This window comes from Poecilia latipinna, unplaced genomic scaffold (genome assembly GCF_001443285.1).
Source record: "Poecilia latipinna isolate Pla-1442-1.1 unplaced genomic scaffold, P_latipinna-1.0 Scaffold222, whole genome shotgun sequence".
NCBI classification, from domain to species: Eukaryota; Metazoa; Chordata; class Actinopteri; order Cyprinodontiformes; family Poeciliidae; genus Poecilia; species Poecilia latipinna.
The window spans coordinates 753,747-778,048 of NW_015112838.1; the positions used below are offsets into that span (position 1 = coordinate 753,747).

A 24,302-nucleotide genomic window follows, 5' to 3' on the forward strand; every position below is an offset into this window, starting at 1 on the left:
GTTGGGTTTGTTTTTCTCTTTGAAATCCCCCCATAAATCTTTTTTTTTTTTTTTTTTTTTTTTTTTTTGCCGAGCCTCTCGTCGGTGTCGGCGAGTCTTGAACGCTGACCGTAGCTTAGAAATGTTGTTTTGGTTGCTATTGTGACCTCATGGATGAGTTGTCGATGCGGTCTTGAGATACTTTTGGCCACTCCTAGGGAGGTTCAGCAATGTTTTGTGTTTTTATTCTTTGTGGGGGTTTTTTCTCTCTTCATTGCTGGAGTTCTGAAACCTTTGAAGGAAATGAGCTTGTAACTCTTTCCAGACTGATGGATATCAATACCTTTCTCATCTGTTTCCGAGTTTGTGGCATGAGGTGTTGCTTGTAGAGGTCTTTCACCCTGCATCGTGGTGTTGGAGAGCTGCTATTTAAACTATTTCTTGATTCTGTGACTCTGGCAGGAATCGAGCCTCCGTTGCTACTCAAACTAAAACCAACACTACAAAAGAAATCATGGTAAAGTCACAGTTTAACAGGTGCAGTTACTTCAAGACCCCACCAACAACTCATCCTGGACGTCACAAAAGTGCCCAAACGTCATCTAAACCACTGCGGGCCTCAGTGAGCGTCAACGCTCATGATTCAGTAATAAGACAGAGAGTGGGGAGAAATTATACCTCTGTGAGGTTCCCAAATAGAAAACCACTGCTGGCCAAAAAGAGCTTAAAGGAAAATTGTCCAAAAACCCTCAATGATCCTCAATACTCTGGAGGGAAGTTTTCTGTGCACTGATGAGGAAAAAGGCTAAAAGGAAGATATGCTTCCCGTTACATCTAGTGTAAACCTAACACGGCATATAAGGGAAAGAAATTATTCTCAGTCAGGTTGGCTGTTTTTTTTCTATTTAATAAATAAATCATTTGAAAACCTCATTTGTTTTTTAACTAAGGTCATTTTTATCTGAAATTATAATTAGTTTCATGATTGATTGGGACATGATGTCCAAAAGAAGAATGAAACAAAATCCCAAGAAGCCAGAACAAGAGAAACACGTGAAGCAAAGACTTTCTCTACAACAGCACTGAATTCTTCAACAAGCAAGTTTTGCTTTAAAGGACATTTTTATGCACAAAGTCTATGTCTGAAGCTTAAGCAGAGACATTATGAAATCATTTTTGAAATGTTATGGGATTTTTGTTCCAAAACGTCAAGTAAAATATTTTATGTAGCCTTAAAATATTTATTTCGTGCGATCTTCGGACTTTTAAAGGTGTGGTGAACTCAACCTTGTCGGGAGCTTTTATTTTTCAGACAAAAGTTTAAAACGCTTTCCCAGAAAACCAAGTCACAGGAGTGAAATAATGACGATAATCACAGTGCTTCGAAATATAAAGTAACAATACTTAACTTTAAAGAAAAAAAAAAAAAAAAAAACCCCCTGAATTTAAAAGTTTCTCTAAAAAGCTTTTTATTTTAAACGTGCCTCATGTTGAGATTGAAACCATGAAACAAACACCAACAGCAACAGTAAGAGTCCAAATAAAGTATGTAAGTCAAGATAGCTGCAGAGCTATAATCAAATCCAACTTCCTGACTGAGTGGTAAAATAAGCCCTCAGCAACATTTGACACACTTGAGGTGAACCTTTTGTACAGTTTCAACCGTTACCATTATTGAAGAAAACTTTTCTGAACCCAACCACTGCAAAGATCATCAGACATTTTGAAATATCACAAGTAGACATAAGTATGTTTAAAACATGGCAGGATCTCATGAAAGGAATTTCATTAAGGCATGGAGGTGGCTCTATCATGATTTGGTGGTTTTAATTAGGAAAGCAATGGACCTTTTAACAGCGAAAAAGTAATTTTATTGTAAATATGGATCTGTATACAGCTGGAGCAGAGATCGGCTTTAGTTGCAGCTCGTGCTCCAACTTTTATCTCGCGTTGCTCTCGTGCGTTTGGTAGATTAAATCGCTTTTTAATACAATGAAATTAATTGTACTGCATCAAATTGTCACAAATTGTGCGTTATTGTCACACTTGGCGGCTCAGAGAGCGATATTAGTGACAAGTGGTGTTTGGAGTTACAATGCGTTTGTGGTTTTCACAGGACAGTGCCCCAGTACACCAGTGGAAAAATCATTTCCTACATGTGGTGTGTAGTGTGAGAGCACCTCAGAATTATATATACCGATATATATAAAGTGATTTTTTTTTTTTTACCTAACCAGATGGATTCAAATGAAGAAAACACTCCTGTTCCATCCATCCATCCAAACATCAAACATTACATTTTTTTTTAACCATATCTGGCTGAAGAACATCTCCTCTGACTGGGTTGTGCAGCATTTGTTACACGTTGGGGCCGTTTCTATGGTTCTTGGAAATTTCTAATCAAAAACACCCACGCAAGAGGAACTCTCCCAATACCAGCTTGTCATTGTCGTGTTTCCCCCCCCAAAGTGATCCACCATTTGATTTCTAAGAAAGTTGAAAGGGGAACAGCAGCATCTGATGCCTGTAGAGAAGTTGATCCGGTCGTTCTTTGCAATTAAATCTATGGCGGCAAAAGCAACTAAAAGCTCGTTGGAGTGGTCCGTTAATCAGAGACTATTAGCAGAGAGGAAGTTTTTCTGGTATTGTTTTGCAAGGTTTAAATTTGAGTTTCCAGAAGTTGCTGTGAGGAAAATAATGTTCTGCCTTTTAAAAAAACTGATGCCTTTGGATAAACTTTCACACCTTCTTTTCTTGACCCCTACTATCATGGTCACTTCTGCTATCTGCAGTATGTGCGTCCTCACGGCAGTGACAGAAATTTGGTATAATTTCATCCTGCGGACTCAACCACGAGAAGAAATGTTACAACACAAAACCCAAAATAACTCAAATAAGACTTGATCGGTAAATGTAAGACAGAGCAAACAATAATACCGAGAAAGGCTACAGATGTTTGAATTTGGTTCCTGAAATCAGTATCAGGTTGTAGACCAGAGGTGTAAGTTTATGGGTGGCGAAAAGAGAAGTGAGGCTCTCTCTTCTGGTCTCTGCTCCCGAGTAACAGGAACAATATGTCACCTGTGAACTTTTGGATTTATTTTTCACTTCAGCTCTGAGAATAGGACGAGGATTATCAAGCTGTCTTAGAACAAGTACAGGAGGTTTACTTGTTAATCACGCTTCCTGTAAGAACAGAGTGCAAACACACCTTCTGTCACAGTCACACACACAACCTCACACACACTCTGGGATTGAGCTCAGTCCTAAACAACAGTTGCGTAAAGATCTGGAAAATGTTCACGTAATTCTACTTTATTTTTTTTATAATTTAGCTTCATCCATCTTTCGGTCAATGCTCAGCCACACCTGCTTAAAAACTTATTCCCATTTTAAACAGATACTGTGGCCAATAAAAGTTCACACACCCCTGTTGAAATCCCGTTTTCCAGACTTAAGAAAGAATTTTAAAATTTTCCGCGTCTGATGTGAGGTGCGCTCATACTCAATAAATTATAATATGATTCCGATGAGGCTACTTGTCAGATTATTTGAAGAATAACTTTAAATAAGGCATTAAGCATAGCCTTCATTAAGTCCACATTTCTGAATCGAAGGTATTTTTTTTTATGTTAGTCTGATGAAATTCTAATCATTAATGTCGTGTTTTCATTTGTAAGTGGAAAATCCTCGTAATTATCCAAATTAAAAGCCTTAAAAATCATCAGTTTGTGCAATTAGCCTCTGTAATGTATGGAGTTACTGAAATAAATAAACGTATCAGTACTCTTGTAATATGACAGTGAAAAGCAAAAGCCTTTTTTGATCTATTTCAGCTTTGAGTTTTCTTTCGTTCACACATGCCACAACTTGAGTGAATGTGATGAACCAGAGTTTCCTGACCTTTTGCTCGTTTGCATCCTTTGCTTAACTCTGGAGAGGGGTTACAAACGATTAAAAAAAATAAAAAAATAAAATAAACTTCACTGCATGAAGACACAGATCAGAAAAATGGTTGCAAAAAGCATTGCGCATCACCAAACAGTAGCTCATAACCTCTGCGGAAAATAGTGATGATGGCAGCGTCATGATCTGGGGTTACCTTTCTTCTGATCGACCCTGAGTGAATTCATAAACAGTTTTAATTTCTAGACAGTTTAGACCCCGAACTTTCAGGCGTCTCATGGAAAGCTGAAAGCGAAGAGAGGCTTCATTTGTAGCATCATTGTGAATCAGCAACAATAGATGTTTTCAGCAAAAAACAAAAAAACAAAAAAAGGATGCAAGTTTTCAAATGGCGTCTCAGAGAACAGAACTAAATCCAAGGGCAAATACCGGAGATGACTTGACCGCTGTGGACAAGAGATGTTCACACAATATGAGAGATTTGGGGGGGGAAACTTTTTTCAGAAGAGTGAGCAAAAAAAAAAAAAACAAGTTCAGACGTTGAATGTTGAAATATTTCAGGACGTATCTCACGTTAATGGATTTGAAGTTTAAAAGTCTGACATTTTAACAGGGGGCATGAACTTCTTGTTTGGTTGGTAGATAAGTAATTAAGACTAGACGAGTACAAAAAGTAATACTTAGAGTTTGAATGACAGCTCAATCATTATTTTTGCCTTGTGGTGTGCCTCCACTTGTACAGCTAGAAGATGATGCAGTGAATGAATGAATGAATGTAGTGTGAAGCGCCATGGAGTCCTCTGGGCTTGATGAAGCGCTGGACAAGTACACACCATTTACCATTTTTTCCAGTGGAGACACTGGAGGCCGATTTCACTTTCAAAATCTGGCCCCAAAAAAAAAAAAAAAAAAAAAAAAAAGTCTCCTTTCTTTTCTTGTCAGAGAACTTGGCGGAAAATCTGGATGGTGCTTTTCAAGCCCAGCTCCATGGGTGTGGGTCGGCTGGAGTTCCGCTCTGTATCCGACAGCGAGCAGCTAAAGGCCTGTCGACAGAAAGCACAAGAGAGGAAGGTCGTGCGCTTAAGCGACTGCCTGAGCGTCACCCCTGCGGCCAAGGAGTCGTGCCCGGCTCGCTGCACGGCCTTCTACCTGAACACCACACACCACACCTACACCTTCGCCTCCACGGAGAGCCAGGACTGGATCAGCGCCCTCTGCATTCTCGCCTTCCAGGTACCGCGCTAACCCCTGTCGTTGCGACCCCTCCCCTACCCTCCCCTCGACGCAGCTGCCCGACTTCCACTTCATATCAGCGTGTTGAATTTGGGAAAAATGCTCAGAAGCCTTCCCCACAGCCAGACACGATAAGAACATGGGGAAGTTGAAACATTATCTGGAACTTCCGCCACTTCTCCAATTCTTCTGCTTGCACAAGCCATGTTCTTGCTTGCATCTTACCACTCTGAAGTCATAAAAAGCAGTGATAAGAGGGAGGCGTTTACTCTGTGTAATGTTTACTGTGCCACCGTGTTTGCAGAGGGATCCTGGAGAGTCGGACAAAGGGGATTTTGAGGGAGGGAATGGCCTCACCATGGAGGATAATGACCTTTACTCGTCTTGGAAAAGCGGTAATTCCCATCATTTGTTAGCGCTCATCCAGTAGGACGAGCGCAACACTGCACTGTTTCCGCTAATTGATGATGTATTGCTATGTGGAGCTACTGCCGAAAAGCTGGAAGATGTGCTTTGTTCAGAAAATGAAAAGGTGCAGCATGCCTAGGTGGGCCCCATGTGGGGAAAAGGAGGGCAGGCCATATGGGTCCCATATGGGTGTGTCCGCGGGTTCCACGATGGCCCCACGATGGGTTTGCCCATGTAGGGCCAGAGCCCACATGGGCCCTACATGGGCCCTATATGGTGGTGGCCCATATGGGTTTATCCATTTAGGGCCCATGTAGCGCCCATGTGGGCTGTGGCCCTACATGGGCAAACCCATCGTGGGGCCATCGTGGAACCCGCGGACAAACTCATATGGGACCTATATGGTCTGCCCTCCTTTTCCCCACATGGGGCCCACCTAGGCATGCTGGCTGGGCGAGGAGCAATTGTTTCGTTTTTACTCAGGATAAACAAGATACTTTTATTTTAAATGATTTCGGGTAGGAAATTCCCGCTGCTAACTTCTTGGTGTACATTCATAGTAACATAAAACATATTTTTGGATCATCACAAAATAGCAATAAACTGAACTTTCTAAAAATGATTCGGTTCTGCCTATAAACGGCTAAAACAGAAAAACTGTTTCCACAATGCTATTACATAATGAAGAAAAACAGAGCCGAAATGCAAAAACTGTGTTCAAAAAACCCTGCTCACCAGAAAGCTGCCAGTCAGTTGTGACGTTAGAGAGGCAATTTGATGTAAACATGATTATTATTAGGTCGCTTTTGAAGAGCTGAACTCCATCAGTTTTCATTGAGAAAGACTATTATATTCAAGATCGCTGCCAGAGAATGAGAGAAAAGACTGAACACAAACAAACAAAAAAAACAAAAAAAACCCACCTGTGACTCTGATGACCTTATCTGACTTCTTTGAGTAGCATGACTTTGTTTAGCAAAACTGCATCTGATCGAACAACATCTTTTGATCGAATCAGAACGTTTTGTGATGTTTGGCCACGATGCCATACCTTATATTTAGAGTAAACCAATCGCAATATCAGCACAAACAGCTCATGCTATGGGCGTGCTTTGGGGCCTGGGTGCCTCAAATCACCAAGATGACCACAAGCATTTTGTAGCCCAAAGTTTTCAAGAGTGAAATTAAACCCTTTCTGTCTGACAACTAAGGCTTGTTACAAATGGCAGAAGTCCTAAACGCATCGACAAAAGAAAGGCATAACGGCATTGCAGTGGCCTACTTAAAGTTGAGGGCTCAACCTAATTGAAACCCCAATGAACTGAAGCAGCTGTACAGAAGAGCTGGCTGAAATCCATCCTCAGTGACATGAGTGGCTGATAAAATCGCACAGGAAACAACTATTTCAAGTTACTGTTACCAAAGATACTGAATCATGGGGTGGAGCTTTTCATGCAGACCTTTTTTCTCCTCCGATGCCTTTCTCTTAGTTTCATAAATTATGACTCTTTTGAAACTGCTGAATGTTTTTTTTTTCCCACACAGCTCAAACCAGGTAATTTGTTGTTATGTCCTAAAACGTACAAATGAATTTAAAGAGAATGTCCTTTCTTTTGGTTAGAAAGGAAGTAACAAGAGAAGATGGTGGTTTCCCCTCCCAATTTTGCATACACGCTAAAAGCATGCCAAGAAGTTGAACTGAGCAACAAGAAGTGCAACACCTGCCATCGTAAACACTGCTACAAGCGTGAAACACCTTCCCCATTACCTTTAATCTGCTCCACAACCTGTTTACTCCCAAATCCATTGTACAGTACAATGTCACCATCAAAATCATAAACCAGATTATTTTCATTTAACATTAAAGACTCTTCAGCAATCTCTCTTTAGAAAGATTGAACTCTTGCTTAGATAAACAGGTGCTTTCTTTTTTTTTTTTTTTTTTACAAACACAGGAAAGTCAAGCTCTCACCCTGTCGTTACTGTAATGTAGTGTAAATATCTTGACGGTTAGTGTCAAATTAGTTACCGCTTACTAAATAAATGTAAGACGAGCAGGTGGTATGTCACAACACAATAAATTCTAAGCATCTGCTGAAACTCGCGTCATTCGTCAGAAGCAGCTAAAGTGTGCTCGTTTGTTCAGGCATTAAAGCTCGAATGCTCCGGCATCAGCAAGTTCCGGCTTATGAAAATGCATTTCCTTTCATTTCCGAACGGATTACATTTCCCCCAAGTCACCCGGGCGGCTCAAGCGCACGGAGAGATTAGCAGAGTGCGAGTAATTTTCTTTTAAATCAGACTGTCTGTTTGAAAATGTGGTGCGCGCTTGTTTCCTTTAATGACACGCTGCTGTAACAAGTTTCTTGGATTTGCTCGGCCCTGATGTACGCACGTCTCCCTGCTGGGTCGTTTTCTGACTCGTGTAGAGCCGACACTTCCTCCTGACCAGTACAAAGTGAAGGTCCTGGGCACGGACGCGGCCAAGAGGTGCAAACTGGCCGGGGAGTATGTGGTGTTCACAGACAGCGAGGCCTTGGAGCTCCTCGACGTCAACACGGGCGGCGTCATCTACAGCTGGCCGTACAGACTCCTGCGCAAGTTCGGACAAGTGGAGGTAAAGTGTAGCGAACCTCATTAATTCATCCTAATGCCTAAAGAGAGATGTTATCATAGATTGTCGCACAAAGACTCATTTGTATGAGTGAAGTCCTTGTCAACATACGATGTCCTACAAAATTATTGGTGCACTTTTTTATTTTTTTTTTACATCAATATGTCTTACTGTGATTTTGTGGGATGGAGCAACACCAAGCATATGACATGGTTTTAATTTAAAATAATAATCTGAAAGTGTAGTCTTGTCAGGTCATTATTGTAAATAAGAACGCCTTATTAGCAGCTTACCTCGTTAATTAAAGGTCGAATGAAACACATGTGTTTACTCCCCTCCCTTCCAATCAATACTTTTTAATCGCAATTTATGCCTTGGAAATCTTTTGCACAAAAAAAAAAAAAATAACTCAAACCCGTATAATTTAGATGCAGGACATCTTTGAACATCACTGTTCAAGTCATGTGAAAGATTCTCAATTAGTCTAGACTTTGACTGGGCCGTTTTATCGCACCAGTATGCTTTGAGCTTAACTTTGTCATTGTAAGTCAACAAACTTCCAACCAGGCCGATGCAGACATGCACGATGTAGTGAGGGTGATGTTTTCCACGCAAAACGTTTTGCACGCATCCCACTATGTTTAATTTGAGTCTTCTAAGACTAGAACTTGTTAAAAGGTTTGAGGCAAACAACACATCTTCTATACTGAAGGTACTTTTGGTTCACTAATGTTGTCTTGCCAACCACTGATGCCTTTACAGAAGAGCTGGAATTAAACTGAAACACAGCTGGACTATTTTATTTCAATTTTTATTTTTTGCTTTCATTGTATTTTATGCTGACCAATTCAATTCAAAATTCAAAAATACTTTATTCATCCCAAAGGGAAATTGGAATTGGAAAACCGGGGGGGCGGGGGGGGGGATGCAATCAGAGTAAATGGGGCTGCTTACAAATGCAGGCCACATATTTTTTTTAGATTTTTTTTTTTTTAATTTAAAGATGTCATATCACACTTCACTTTGCAGTTATTAGCTGCTTTGTGTTGACCACATAAAATCCCAACACAAAACAGTGAAGACTGTTGTTGTGATGTGACACGACGTCACCGCTTCCGAGGCGCGTGGATAATTTCTCACGTGGCTCAGTATTCGTAAAAAAATGTGCTAAATGTGAATTGAGCGCTGGTCTGATTGTGATTGCAGGGGGGCTTCTGCATTGAAGCAGGCCGTCGCTGCGACTCGGGAGAGGGAGTGTTCACCTTCCTGACCCGCGAAGGCCCCCAGATCTACCAGGCCTTATCGAGTCAGTGTTCGCTGCAGAAGAAACAGGGCGCCCGGCCCTGCGGTGTCAAAAAAAGGTCATCGTTTGACGTGTCCTCCGTCACCCTTCCAGCCGCGGTCGTCCAGACCGACGCCGCTCCAATCTACAGCCTTGTGCAGGTCCGCCGTGACAAGGAGGACAGTTCTGCCAGCCAGTACGCTACGATTAATCGCCCCTCCGAGGAGAGTATGAGGCATCTGTGTCTTGTCCAGCCTTATCTCTCCAGCAGCAAAGAGGAGGTGGGAGAGGAGAGCAAAGAGGAGGAGGAGGAGGAGGAGGAGCAGGAGGAGGAAGAGGTGGTGGAGGAGGAAGAGGAAGCCGAGGGCGAGGATGATCAGTGTCATTCCCTTGAACCCGTAGATGAGGACGGCGACACAAAGGACAGTATTTATTACAACTTGAGGAAGACCACGCCTCCACCGATGAGAAGAACTCAGATTGGCGAATTTCAGTGCACGTACAGAGAGACCAAAAGATACTCCTTCCCCTCCTCCGGCCTCCATTATTCGAATGAGCCCCTTTCTCTTGACCTCACCAATGCAGATCACTTTGCCTCAGCGCTACCGCAAAGCCTGCCTCCCCCACCCGCAGATATCTACGACTGTGCGGGGTACAACGCACAGGCGGCGGACGACACGGGCGACCCGGAGGAGGCCGCCGGCTCCGCCGTCCCATCTGAGCCCCCCGGCAGCTTCAAACAGAGGCTGGCAGAAATCATTTCTAAGGACCTGGCAAAGTTCCAGCCTCCTCTTCCCTATTGAGCAGGCAGGCAGCCCCACGTTTTACAGTAGGCTGTTAGCTCACAGACTGAGTGGGAAGAGCAGTTTTCAGACATGATGAACTGTCACGCGCCATAATTAGTTTCTTTACAGCTCTAAAATCCCTTCCGCCGGGCGCCTGCTGTCAGGCTTCTGGTGCTTGCAGATGTTTGTATGTTTTTCTGCTTTGAAAATAGATCTGGAACTGCACTGTTTTTGGGGGCTGGGGGTTTAGGGGGATTTGCAACAGCAAAATGTGATAATCGTTTTTTGTTCTTTGCAGCTTGGACATTAGAGAAGCGCCGAACGTTTTGAAGCCATTTTGCTTGACCGGGTGAAGCAGGAAGCAGTTGTTTAAAACTGAAACTTTTAGCTGATACGGTGCTGAGCTCTCTAATATTTTGTCACATTACAAACCAGAAACTTCAGTGTAATTTACTGGCATAATATGGCCGACACAAAGGACCACGAAATTGTGAAACGAAAGGAAAAGATTGCATGATTTTCTAAACTTTTTCGAAATGAAAAGGATAAAAGTTTGTCATGCATTAGAGTTTAGCCTCTCTTTACGCTCCAGCCGTCGAGTGCCACCGGCCTGCAACTTTGAGATGCAGCCCTGCTCCAACAAACCCGAATCAAATAGCAGGCCAGCAAGTTTGAGAAGAGTTTGGTCATTACCTCTTAATTTGACTGAGGTGCGCTGGAGTGAGGGATGCGTCCAAAAGTTGCAGGACGGCAGCAGCCAAGGACAAGAGTCGCAGACCACTTAAAATTATTTAAAACAATTGATCATTTTCATTCTGCTGCAATGACTGTCATGTTCTTCGTTTTGGTCTTTGACAAAAAGGCCCAGTAAAAATAGATTTAGGTTTGTGGTTATAATGTGGTATCATCTGTGAAAACTTAGCTAATAAGCATGAATATCATTGCAATGTAGTGCATTCACTCTGGCCTAATGACTTGTGCAACAGAAAGTTTCATTGTCTTCTTATCTGATTAGCCATGGAATGTATACTTACAAATTTTGCAGCATAAATAATCATTGTGCTTTGGTGTGAATTGTGCAGATGTTGCTGGAAGTGATATATACATGAATAAATTAAAATGCACACCCAATAATTCATTATATCTTTATTGTAGCAAAAAAAAAAAAAAAAAAAAAAAACAAAAAAAAAAAACATCCCTCATAAAATACAGATTAGCTATTCTTAAATAGAAAAAAAATACTTGTTTTATTTCAAAATAAAAGCTCGGATCCAACCACCGACTCTGGAAAATGCCACAAGTTATTGTCCGGGACCTTAAAGTGCAGACGAAGGCCTCTTTTAGTTCATCAAGAGGAAACCAAGTCAGGATCTCTGAGAAACGAGTGACTTTTCTTCACTTTTGAAATCCAGCAGTGCAACATCTAATCTACTGGAGACGGCCGCAGAGCAACAGCAGCAGCTCTGCCTCGCTTCCATGTGAACATCTGGGAATCAGGTGGGAACAAACTGCCTCTCTGTCACTGTCTCCCAGTCTCACTGTCCTCCGTGTCGCTGAGAGTCGAGGATTCAGCATCGCTGCTGCTGGAGGACGCTTCTGACGTGTTGGACTCCATCACAGATGAAGGTCCGAGTATGATCAGGTGGTTGATGGATTGGTCTCTCTGCTGCTGCTGCTGCTGCTCTCCCGTTAGCAGCATGGCTGGCTGCGCAGCCGCGTCCGGCCGGATCGAGTGAATCAAGTTCCTCCTGGAGGTCTTCTCTGACCCTGAGCGGGGGCCTCTGGACTCCTGCTGAACCACGCCGGCCAGCAGCTCAGACAGCTCAGTGATGTAGATCTGCGCCATCTGGAGGGTGTCGTACTTGGATAACTTTTTCTCGTTTTCCAGCGATGGAATGACGCTTCTCAGCTCGTCGAAGGCTTTGTTCAGACCGTGCATCCGCCTGCGCTCCCTGGCGTTGGCTGCGACGCGCCGGTGTCTCTGAGGCCCCAGGCCGCTCCCCTTGTCTCCATCGGATGCCCGCGCGTGGCCCGTCTCTGCGGACGCGCACTCGTGGAGTCTACCCACGGACCCGAGTTTCTCCAGGGAAATCCCAGCCTCTGCGGCGCCGTGCGCCTCCCTCCGCGAAAAGCCACGGACCGAGTTTGAGGAAATCCACGTTTTGGAGCTGAGGTGGGCCAGATTTTTCTGCTGTAGCAGGGAGAAGTCCTCCGGGTACTCTGGCCAGCCCGGAAGCTCTGCTTTTGCGGTCATCATCAGTGACGGCCTGCGCTCGTGCGGTGCAGTGGAAACTGCGCACGGGACTCTCCGCGTCTTTGGAGAGGTTTTTGCTCGGCGCCGCCAATTTATAGAGCCTCCCCTCAGTCACCTTGCTGTCACTCCCTGCCCAGTGACAGCCCTGCCGTCTCAGGAGAGAGCAGCCTCTGACCCTGTCAAAGAACAATCAGACAAAGCTCGACTTTTTCTCCCCTATTGTGCTTTGTAACTCAATCACGACCTTGTTGTTATCCTCACACATGAGGGGAGCTGGAGTATTAATCATTCAGGAGCGTGGATGTGCACTGGAGGTCTAGGAAGTTTGGATAAAGGAAGAAAAGGGTGTAACGTCTCTCTTACTGGAATGAAAGTAAACTTTGCAAACGCAATTTTAATGGGTAAATGCGGATCATATTGCAAGTGTGCTTACCAAGAATCAACGTTATGCACAACGACTTTTGAGCTTGACCTGAAACAAGATCTACATTTAAATACACCGATGAAACAAGCTGTTATTTGGTCTCGCAGTTTATTTTGATGGAGCAGAAATTTAGCAAGATTAATGGCTGAAAGGTTCTAAAATAAGTATGTGAAACTTTAAAATCTGCTTTGTCAACGGAGTTGCATTATAACAAATTGCTATATACACACTGCTCAAAAAATAAAGGGAACACTCAAATAACACATCCTAGATCTGAATGAATGAAATATTCTCATTGAATACTTTGTTCTGTACAAAGTTGAATGTGCTGACAACAAAATCACACAAAGATCATCAATGGAAATCAAATTTATTAACCAATGGAGGCCTGGATTTGGAGCCACACACAAAATTTAAGTGAAATGTTCCCTTTATTTTTTTGAGCAGTGTGTGTGTGTGTGTGTGTATATATATATATATATATATATATATATATATATATATATTCACTGGTGTCTCAAGAGAATTCTGATATGAACATATCCAGTATTTATGCCCTTACTTCAGGTCATGAATAAATGAACGGGAGAATCTAAAGCCTCTAGCTCTATTGTAATGTCTCCAGAAAAATCACCAGAGAAAGATCAAGTCAAATCAAATATCTCCAGTTTGACTTGTATTTTAAAATAGTAAATACTGCTTCATTATTCAGCCTAAATGCCGCCCCCCTCCCACAGCAACAGCTATGGATGTTAAAGTTTAAGAAGCTCAACTTGCTAGTAAGTTTGACTTTATCATTAGCGCTAAACTAGCTTAAGCTAAACTCAAATTTTCACTGCAGTAAAGAAACATTTTCAATCACAAATCTTAAGGCAATTTTTCCAAATTTTCTATTTGTAATTCAAGCCAGAAAATCAAACCAACTTTTCATTTTTACCGCTGCTAACAACACACAGTGACTGACAGTTAAGTACGTTTCATCTTCTGTTAGACTCTTAAACCTTCTTTGAGGATTTGCAATCAAAATAAAGTGCTAAAGTTGGTATGATTCAACCATTAGTCAACATTACATTTATGATATGAAACCCTTGATAAAAAGTGTAAACCCATTTAATGACTAATGTTTAATACCACGCAAAAAAAAAAAAAAAAAAATCAAATTTTTACAGTGGTCAAAATATTCTCATTGAATTGGCAGAAGAGACACTACACACGAAATGTTGGTGTGCAGTGAACAGCAATCCGTTCTGGATTAATCATGAACCATCATCAGCCATGGTAAAATGAATTTGAGTAGTTTTCTGAACATAAAGCTAACCATTGGCTCTGATCTCTGAGCGAGGGAAAGGCAGATCTGGAAAACAAATGCATGCTCAAACAAACAGTAAAAAAAAAGGCCAATCTTTCCCTGATTATTTGCAGAAGAATAATAAAACGAACAGGTGGGAGACAAGGCTGAGACACACCTGTCTATGCAGCGAAACCACAATAACTGATAAGTTGTCTGAAGGCGATTTATGAATCCTTTAAGAGCAGGATGAAAACATTCATAAAAGAGGTAGTTACACCATTAAATAACCAGGTTCCTGTTGTTGCTGTTGCTGCCAAAATGAAGATGTTGTTTTCGTGTGAAGGATGATTGATTAGGCTACAAATTTCAGGTTTAGTAACTTGGCTCCTGCCCTGTGCCTATCAGCTGGTGTCCCCTGGCACCCCTCACAAGCCACGCACCTCTGGTGGACACAGTGTCACCCACGTCTCCCATATGCTGCCCACGGCGCTCCGAAGCTAATCACTCATTAGGGCGTCAATTACTGCAGAGGAGCAGCTTCAGCACCAGGCGCAGACCTGTCCCGCTGGGAGATCTTGAGATCGTGTAGACCGGCGATGGTGACTTGGACACGCTTTACATTCAGCCCTTCTCACCCCTGTTGAAGTGTGTAGAGTTGGTGTTTGTGTGGTTCCGTGTGAGAGAGACAGTCGGGGTCGGGCAGTGTTAGTGAAAATCACCGTGACCTGCCTCGCCGCCAGCAGTTTAATGAGGCCTGGTCTTAGTTGAATAAATCGGCACGTTCTTCTCCCGGGGAGTCCATTCAGGTTTTTTTTTTTTTTTTTTTTTTTTTTTTTGGGGGCCTGCATGAATATTTCATTCCTTTGGCATCACTGCCAGCACAACAGCCTGTAACCCTGCGTGCAGGCTTTAAAAATGCAGCTACACTTCCCATCTGGTGCAGGGCGGGAGCGGAGGAGTGGCAGCGCAGGCCGAGGAGGTGTGAGGGAACATTGCTGAGGTCAACTTCTACTGACCCGCTGAAGCGCTCTGTGGCTCCTGCTGGGGGCCTTTACTTTACACTGAGACGTGGTGGATAGTGTGGACTCCATGTTACTTCAGGTTAGTCACAGGCTTCACAGCTAAAAGGTTTTACAAGACACGACATTCTATGGGCGGTAACTACACATGGATACATTATAGATTTCAGCATATAAAATAGATTATAATAATTTTCCTGACCCAAGTTTATTTCCGGTTATGTTGAAATATACTTTAGTAAAATTATAAAATAACCAAAAGCTATGTCAGCAGAAACAACGTGGTATGTAGCAAAAATAATAGATAAATATGATTTTTAAAATCATGTAAAGTTTAACAAGACAATTTTATTTTAAATTTAAATGATGCCATCTCATTAAAATATCTGTTAAATTTTACTCAGCCAAGCAAGCAAATAAAATAAATAAATAACATGACTAAGAAATAAATATATTTATTATTAGATATTGTTTAACATAAACCCAAATTATGTTTTACAATTGTATAAATATTTAAAGTTAAATATGTTATCTATTACATTATGTCCTTAAACTGCTTTTCAGTCCGATTCAATAAAATTTACGCATAAACATTATGTAAACAAAACAATACAAGTTGAATCTGATGACTGATGCCAGCAGCACAAAGACAGCTTTTGACGGAAACTCCAAATAGCCTCAAATATTTAACTTCTAAACATTATCATTTTCATTAGTAATCATTTTCCCACAGATTTCTTCCTCCTCTCTGCAGTAAGAGTTAACCAGCTCCACTGGATTCAGCTCCAACCAGGCACAGCGCTGACGGGACCAGTCCAACATGGTCGGACAAATTTCCCTCAGAAAATTTCACAACATCCGCTTGCCGCCAACGGCTGCACACAACTTGCCACCGACCTGGCAACCATAGAGCTGCAGATGACTGCCTCTGGCCCGCGGTGCCAGTGATGGAACCTGGCGTCGCTCCAGGCGCTTTGTTTCCTGAGCCTTAACCATTATTCAAACCTTAATCAGCCAAGAACAGCAGCACCCACTTGTGTCGACACAATGCTGCTGTTCAGCTAACCCACCTGAGCTGCTGGATTTAGCACAGGTGGCTCGGACTTGAACCCAAAAGAGTTGGCTGCTGTTAAAAACTTCTTCTGACCAACAGCGGCAAATCATAGAAGTGAAAAGTGTTTTGAATTTTTATTTATTTATTTTTTCTCCGTTTTGAGATTTGTGTGTTTTATTTAAAGACAAACAAAAAGACTGAAGGGGAAGGATTTATTCTCAAATGTATTCAGGCCTAGACTTTGACTAGGACTTTCAAATACATTAAAATACTTTGATCTGAACAGTACCATTGGCTGCCGGGTCTTTTTCTGCATTTTGTATTTTTCTTCTGTACCTGCTAAATAACAAGCACCTCCTGCAGCATGATGCTGCCACTACCATGTGCCACTATGGAGACGGTGTGTCCAGGCTGATGTGCAGCGTCTCACATAAGAGCTTCTTGCACGGCAGATGAGAAGTTCAGTTTGTCCTTGTATCATAACTAATATGTTCTAAAAGTCCCTAAGGCCGCCGGGGAACAGGTGTGTTTTCACTGAGATTAATATACCGACAGATGGACTCCATTCACTAATTAGGTGACTGCTGAAAATAATTGGTTGGACTGGATTTAATGTAGGTGTATTACACACTTTTCAAATGTCCATTTAAAAAAAAAAGAAGAAAGAGAGCATGTATCCTATACTTATGTGCCTCTTTGTTCTGCTTTTCACATATAATTCCAATTAAATGCACTGAAGTTTATTTTGTGGCAAAATGTGGAGAAAAAAACAACAAAAAACATACAAATACTTCTACAAAGCACTGCACATGGCCTTTTTATTTTAATAGCAATCATACTTATTAAACACAGCGTGACGGGTGATGTGCCAAGCAAACCAAACAGTCTTGATATTTCTCACGGGACGCACTCAAACCCACTCAGTGAACTCCCTGGGGAGCCACAAGGGCCCCAAATGTTCCCTCGTCTGTTAGGCTTGATTTAAGACAATTTTGTCCAATTTAAGGATTAACTCAAGCTAAATTCATTTCTTGTTAGCTCCACACAAGAACAGTCTTTTTTTTTTCTTTAATATTGCAACAAGTGACTAATTTTGTTTTTGATCTTGCTGAAAGCTCTAAGCCATATTAGTGTACATAGTAACTTAAACCCTGGCTTATTGTTGCTTAATATTATTACATTATTATTCCAGTAATACTGGTATTTATTGGAGGTATTTGCAAAATGCAGGTCTATAAAGTGTAATAATTGTGATAAATAAGTGATGAACAAGAAACTTTAAACCAAAAATGCCTAAATCTTTTTTTTGGTTCAGTTAAATAAAAAAAAGAAAAAAAGAAAGAAGAATATTATTTTCCATCAACAGGATTGTTACCGCCACGCCCTTTTCAGATGCTTCGGTAATAATCTAAAGTTGATGAGTCTTAGTGGAAGTTTCTATGTCAACTATCGTTTTATTTAATTAAAGATCCTTTAATGTCCTTACAAAAGACTGCGTGGATTATTTTACACAATCGTGCACCAGCAACAGAGAACCTCTTGATGTTGGAAACAGTCCATAGTCTGTAATTATCCCCTCACACCCGAAGCTACGGAGGTGGTTCTGGTGAGCACAGAGAGAAAGCTTAATGCTTGGGTTTCAGACGCAAATTAGGACAATTAGCGGCCTCATTAATTTGGGAAGAGGGAAGTAATATTCTCCTTACAGAAACGGTTCATTAAGTTAATGGTATCTGTGGCAAAGGGCTAATTGATGAACTCAAAAAGACAGTGGGTAGTTTTCTCTCTCTCTCTCTCTCTCTCTGACTTTATGCTGTGTGTCATCATCTTTCGTCTACAAGCTGCTTGTAATGATCTTCAGCTCTCCTTTCGGTCATCTCGAGCATAACCGCGCGCGCATGCTCCAGTGAAGTGGAAGGAAATGTCGCGATGCTTTAAGTCGAGGTCCTGCAGGGGGGTTTGCCTCTTCAGTCCGAGTCCGACAGACGGAGTCCGAAGGAGCCGGTACTTCAGGCAGAACAAAGCAGGTTCTTACAGCCGGACCTGCACCGATGATCACAGTGTTCCGGGCGACACGTGCCACTCAGCATCTGTAAGGGGGATGGATATCTTGCTTAGATTGGGCAATAAAAAAAAAAAGAAAGAAAAAAAAAGCTTTTTTTTTCATTTTTTTTTTACCAGTATTACTGGAATAATAAAGTATTATTGAAAATAATACTTTAACCACACCATTATTTACTCCAAAATGAAAACCCACTCTATGGAGCTGTGTGTATGTGTGGAAAAAGTGAACTGTGACTTAAAAAAGAAAATGCTTTTATTATATATTATTTATATTACTGTAGAACTGTCCAGGGTATGAATTGCTGGAGATAACCCCGTGACCCTGCCAGAATAAGGGGTATAGACAATCAATCAATCAACTTTATATTTATGCCATTAAGTAGAGTTGGTTGGATGGATATCATCAATCCTGGTTGATATGGAGCCTGGAAGACACTTATTGTTGATAGCCCTTTCTAACAAACAACATTAATTTGTTATTGCTATATGGAGCTGGTAGTTTAGATAGATAGTTATTTAAAGTCTATTCATTCACACATACAGCTGCTTTCAGATCTGTATTTCTGCTTAGCAGGTTTATTTTCTGCTTTCAGCTAATGAAAACTCATTTAGTTTCTTATAAAATTAGAATGCTACATGCAGGGCCTGCTGCTGAGAAGCATCCCCTCGGCACTGTGCTGCCACCACCAATGAGGGTGGTGAGCTTGTGAATTTTTTTCCCCTAATGATTTATTTGTAAAAGAAACAAAAGGGTGAATGTGAGGTTAATGAAAAATATGTTTAATACCTAACAATAAGCTTTGGTACAACAAAGAAACAATCAGCCATAAACACATTTTCTCAATTTTTGAGCTTTGTGTAGAAAACACATATCTTATTTCTAAAAGGCAGCAGTGCTAATGTGTTTAGATGTGCACAGTTACAGAACTAAGCTAAACATTACACCTTAAATTCAGAGTAAAACAGATATGAGTTTTTACCAGAACATACTGGAAAAAATCCACGAAACATTCAGATCATAGTACTTTCACCACTCAATGTAGGTGGAGGACGTATCCCACATTTATACAAATAATCCCATTTTTGCATGAACTTTTATGTTTCTTGATCAATCTTTTCCAATCTTGTTGATTTTCTTTCAAAATACTATTACAACCTTGTGAAACCACAATGAAATGCATGTTTTAGTGTGTTTTTTTTGTAATGTACCAGCACACCATATGGCAGATAGGCAAACACGTGCGTCGAGTGTGTTGTAAAGAACCAGTCCATCAACTGGAAGAAGAAAGGCGTCCAGACACTTGAGCATCAGGGACCCTGAAAGCTGTCAGCGGTGGATAGACACTTATTATCCATTACACACTGAATGCCTGGGCGGGCTATTGTGGTTGTAATGACATCATTATATGCCGTTGATGGGCAGGCGTGCAGACGAGTGAACAGCATCTTTAGTCCAAATCCATTTTTATGATGAAGGACTCCATTGAAACTTTGGCCCTGGGCCCAAGTGAAAGTTGTTTTCTATTGTTCATACACTGTAACGCATTTCTAAGACCCAGAAAGGAGAGAGCACTTTTTTTAATTTTAATTTTTAATGCACTTTTTTTTTTTTTTTGTCGGTTTTACAGCGTTAAAAAGGCGAGGCTACCTTGTGGTGATTTTTGAAGCTTCGGTTCAGTTTGAGTGGTGTTGTTTTGGAAGAATTCACACAGTGACCATTCGCATACAGTTGAAAACAGAAGTTTACGTACATAAAAAAAATAAAAATTAAAAAAAAGACACATTCACATTTTTGTCCAAAGTTAAATCACATCAATCATTTCTTGTTTTAGCTCTGCAAGAGTTGCCACAAAGTAAGAGAAAGAATATGGCAGAGATTTATTATCCATGTCTTCAAAATCAGAGGAAGAACGTGTGTATGTGCCGGGGTGCTTTTCCTTTTCCTTTAGGTGTGTTTAATCTTCTGGTTTCAAGTGTTAATAGCAGAAGTGTGACATATGGGTGAATAAAACCAAACTTGTCAAATGTTCCCTGAAGCTGCAGAGCAACAAGAGTTAAGAAAGAACAAATCATTTTATCTTCCTTTTTCCCATGGCTACTGTCTTCCTTTATTAGTTTTATTCTCTTTTGTGTTGGTTTGTATTTATTGTACGTATAGCCATTTTCATTTATATTGTCTGTCGTTTTTATTTGTTTCTAAAGTCACTTTTACTACCTTAGTGTCAGATCTCCAAATTCCTTCTTTGAAGAGTTTTTGCAGTTGTTTGCTGCAGTTTTGTGTCATCTCCTGTCTGTTGTGAATCCTTTTGATGTCTCTTTGTGGTTAGTTAAAGGAGCTGAAAATCTCTGTGGGCTTTCTTTGTGATTTTCAGTCCTACTTATAGCGGGAGCCAAACACCTTTGTTGTTCTGTGAATTGTATGCCTCCCTTTGCCATCCAGGTTCTTTGCGTTTCCACTGATGACGAACACAAGATCCTAACAGCCTCTTTAAATGGCTGTTAAAGCCACCTCTTGCACATTTCTGTTGTTGGGTATATCTTTATTCTGTCTCTTTAAGAACCTCCTACTCTTCCCTACACCCCATGCAGCTGCCGCTAGTCTAGTGGAGCTGAGTGGGGAAGTCATGGGGGATAGATGCTGTGTGAGGCGGAAGCTCGACCTGAAGAGACATGAACAAGTGTTTAAGCACCCCAAATGGCTTCCACAGAATATCCAAAGATTTCCCAAACATGCATGAAAGAATCGAAGTAACACTCCAGGTATGTTTTTGATTCGGTATGAGTTGTGCATAATACCTCACAACTGTAATCCCCCCTCACCCCCCCAACTAAACCTGGGCTACTCAAAAAAGAAACCCTGAAGCCCATAGTAACTCTCCAGGTGCTGCAAAGAACCTTTACCCTTCTGCCCTATAAAACCCCTCAAATGTGGTGGAAAACATCCACACTTCACATCAATCTAAAAAAAAAAAAAAAAAAAGCACCACCCACATGATGAAGTGTGATAGTGGATGCATAATACTTTTAGGCTCCTTTTCTTTGACATGGCTTCTGGAGCTGGTCAGAGTTGATGAGAGAGCAACTGGAGATAAATCCCAGTGAAATTCTTGCAAAGACAACTGTGAGAGGCTGCAACAGACTTGAGACATATCTAGTTTAGTGGGTATGTTAAAATAACGAGTACACAGATGCTTTCCCTCACTAAATGTAATTTTTTTTTATTTTATTTTATCAGAGTGATTTTATTCCTCTCATATTTCGGCTCCAAGTAAACGGTGGTTAGAGATAAGATTTATTGTGGCGACAAATAAGCTTTCAGATGAATCCTAGCTTTAAGGGCGAGGGTGCCAGGTTTGCTGCAATACTCCCAGATTCCACCAGATGGAGACAACACAGCAGGCAACAAACGTGTGGCATTAATGGCATCATATCAGAGCGGGTTCATTGTTCAGTCAGAGGAACCACATAACACATTTCAGAGCTGCCAGTCAGATACAAATCCTGCAGGATACAGTGATGGAGTTGATAAAAAAACAAAAACAAAAAACAAACAAAAAAACAAAAACAAATCTGGAGGCCTGAGTGAGAGTCAGAACCAGAGGTTTGATGGGGCAGAATAGATGTCACAACCCCATAATAATGCAATCCAAATCGTCACGAAGACATAAAAGATGGACTGAGCAACTAAAAGGGATCATCGCCGCATTGTCATTCAGAGTCAGTTTGCAAGGTAAACCTCATCAGGTACGTTAAGTGTCTTGCAGCCAGCAGTAGAGAGCAGTAGCACTCTTTGTAAGGGAGCTGAGCAGAGCAGCATCTCAGCTGAGATGAGCAACACTTTGTCCACTGACCCCTCTGACCTTGTGGACTGAATTAAACGTGCTTCACAAAGCGAGAGTCGTTATGATGTGGCTATCTCTGAATCACGGCAGACTGTTTTCACTTAGCGATCGGCTAAAAGTGCGTGACCTTCAGCGTCTTTAATGTCCATAGAGTGAGCGCAGTGCCTCAGAAATCACGGCGGATTACTCTCACCTTACCCCGTTGTCCTCTTTGGTATGATCCCTGCGTGTGTTTGATAAATGTGGCAGAAATGCCTTGGACTTATTTGTATGTCAGACACTTTTACAAAAAAAAACAAAAAACAAACTAAAAACGGAGAGAGAGGGAAGGTGTCGGGAGTGGGTCACAGAGACTTTGTTTGTAAAAAAAAAGGAGATTAATAACAACAATGCCTGTGTGCGATCACAGTCAGGAGGTTGGTGCAACAAGATTATTTCATTAGAGAGAAAGTGACAGACACAACCAACTGCAATTATAGTGATGCAGTCCCTGTAATTTAGCACTAAAGATTATTCATCAACCCTCAGAATAGATTTTCTATGGTCAATAAATATAATTGGACTGAGAATCAGTAACGTCCTAGTCTAAGCCAATGTCCAGTGGGGGGGAGGTTGGTTTTGCAACCTTTAGTTTGTGTTCCTGCATCCAATTATTACTGCTCTGTTTGTTGGGGCTTTGTGTGTTCATGAAAAAACGATAGCAAGAGATGAAGTCTTAACCATGATTCAGCTGGAGGAGATGAGTTAGTGTGTGTGTGTGTGTGTGTGTGCGTGTGTGTGTGTGTGTGTGTGTGTGCGTGTGTGTGTGTGCGGGGGAACTCCACATAGCTAACATTTATTATGAAAAGAGCAGCAAACGGCACCTGCTAGCTAATTGTTCCCATGCTGTCACTCCGGATGGCTGCGATCTCTCCTTTTAAAGCCTTGCCTTCAGATGTGGGTGGGAGTGTGACTCGGGAGTGGCGAAGGACCGAGGAAGGCGGCGAGGCAGAGGAAGCACGTGACGGCTGATGGCAATCTGCGTCTTAATCCAAGCAGAGCTGATTTTGCTGCTATAATCCCCAAGTGATTTCCATCTGTAATGTACACCGGCGGGGACGCCAGAGGATTTGTGAAGGTGGCCGTCGCTCCTGCAGAAAGACCTTCCTTAATGCCACCTTCACGGTCGCGGCACAGAGGAGATAAAACGTCGTCGTCACAGATCTGCTGCATGTAAACCATTTGCATTGGGATTCTCAAGCCATGTGAAGCTACCGAGGGCAAGTGGCATGTGTGATGTAGGCTGAGTGAAGCAGTGAGCAGAGATGTTTAGACTGACAGGGGAAGACGAAGGATGACGTTAGAACAGAAACACGTAGGCAGCAGTAACAAGGTAAAAGTTTCTGCTTGGGATGAGAGGCGCTAAAAATATGTTGTTCCTCAGATTGCTTAGTCACATGTCAGAGAGAAGTCATCCTCCTGATAGTGAGACTCGTGGCTCGTTACCAGCAGTCGATCAAATCGATTTTATGGTGGAGGACATTGGGGTTTTATCTTTAAAGTGTTTTATTCATCTTCAACAAGTAGTTCTTGCTTAAAAGAATCACTCACATTTCAAACAGATCAAATGCCAAATTTTATTTGTATGATTATCTCAGCTGGAAGTGCAGAGTGGCAGAGAGTTTTGGTAAAAACTGTTGTTTCACTTAGTCGCTGACATGTTCCTGTTTTGGCTCAACTCCGCAACACCGACGGAAAACTGATTTCTCAAATATTTTTGTTCTGTCCTGCTGCGGTTTCAAACGTATAACACGACAGATGGGAATGTGCATGTTCTGTAGAAATCTGACACACACACACACAAAAACATGCTCTTTAGAAAAATAACATTTGAAGTTAACCAGCCGAGTGAATTTTAGTTTCTTATTTTGAAGTAACATGTTCAGTGTCGTTGTCTCCGTTGGGTCAATTGGTGTCTCCATAGATTTAGGTGAAAATGACCCTTTAATTCTCAGAGATCCATAAATTTAAGCAAACTGAAATATTTTCAATCATTGAATCTTGCAACCACTTTAAAAATAAATTCTCTTGATTTTGTTTCTGATTATTGCTGTAATCTTTAGGTAATTTGTTGCTCGTGATGCTATGAATGGATTGAGAAAAAAAAC

General features: G+C 41.5%; 2 protein-coding genes across 2 annotated transcripts in view; one reads left to right on the forward strand and one right to left on the reverse strand.

Moving 5' to 3' along the window:
- The window catches only part of dok3 (docking protein 3), a 15,746-nt gene extending 4,412 nt beyond the window's left edge, over positions 1-11,334 (forward strand). Inside the window, exons 2-5 of the mRNA XM_015031908.1 lie at positions 4,828-5,118; positions 5,423-5,513; positions 7,956-8,143; positions 9,347-11,334. Coding sequence (XP_014887394.1) covers positions 4,828-5,118; positions 5,423-5,513; positions 7,956-8,143; positions 9,347-10,225 — 1,449 coding nt within the window. The 3' untranslated portion in view covers positions 10,226-11,334. The remainder of the gene's footprint in view (positions 1-4,827; positions 5,119-5,422; positions 5,514-7,955; positions 8,144-9,346) is intronic.
- Positions 11,335-11,360: 26 nt separating this feature from the next.
- Positions 11,361-13,093, reverse strand: atoh1b (atonal bHLH transcription factor 1b). The gene has a single exon (XM_015031909.1). The coding sequence runs from the start codon at positions 12,462-12,464 to the stop codon at positions 11,727-11,729; it is 738 nt and encodes a 245-aa protein (XP_014887395.1). The 5' UTR covers positions 12,465-13,093; the 3' UTR covers positions 11,361-11,726.
- Positions 13,094-24,302: the final 11,209 nt, after the last annotated feature.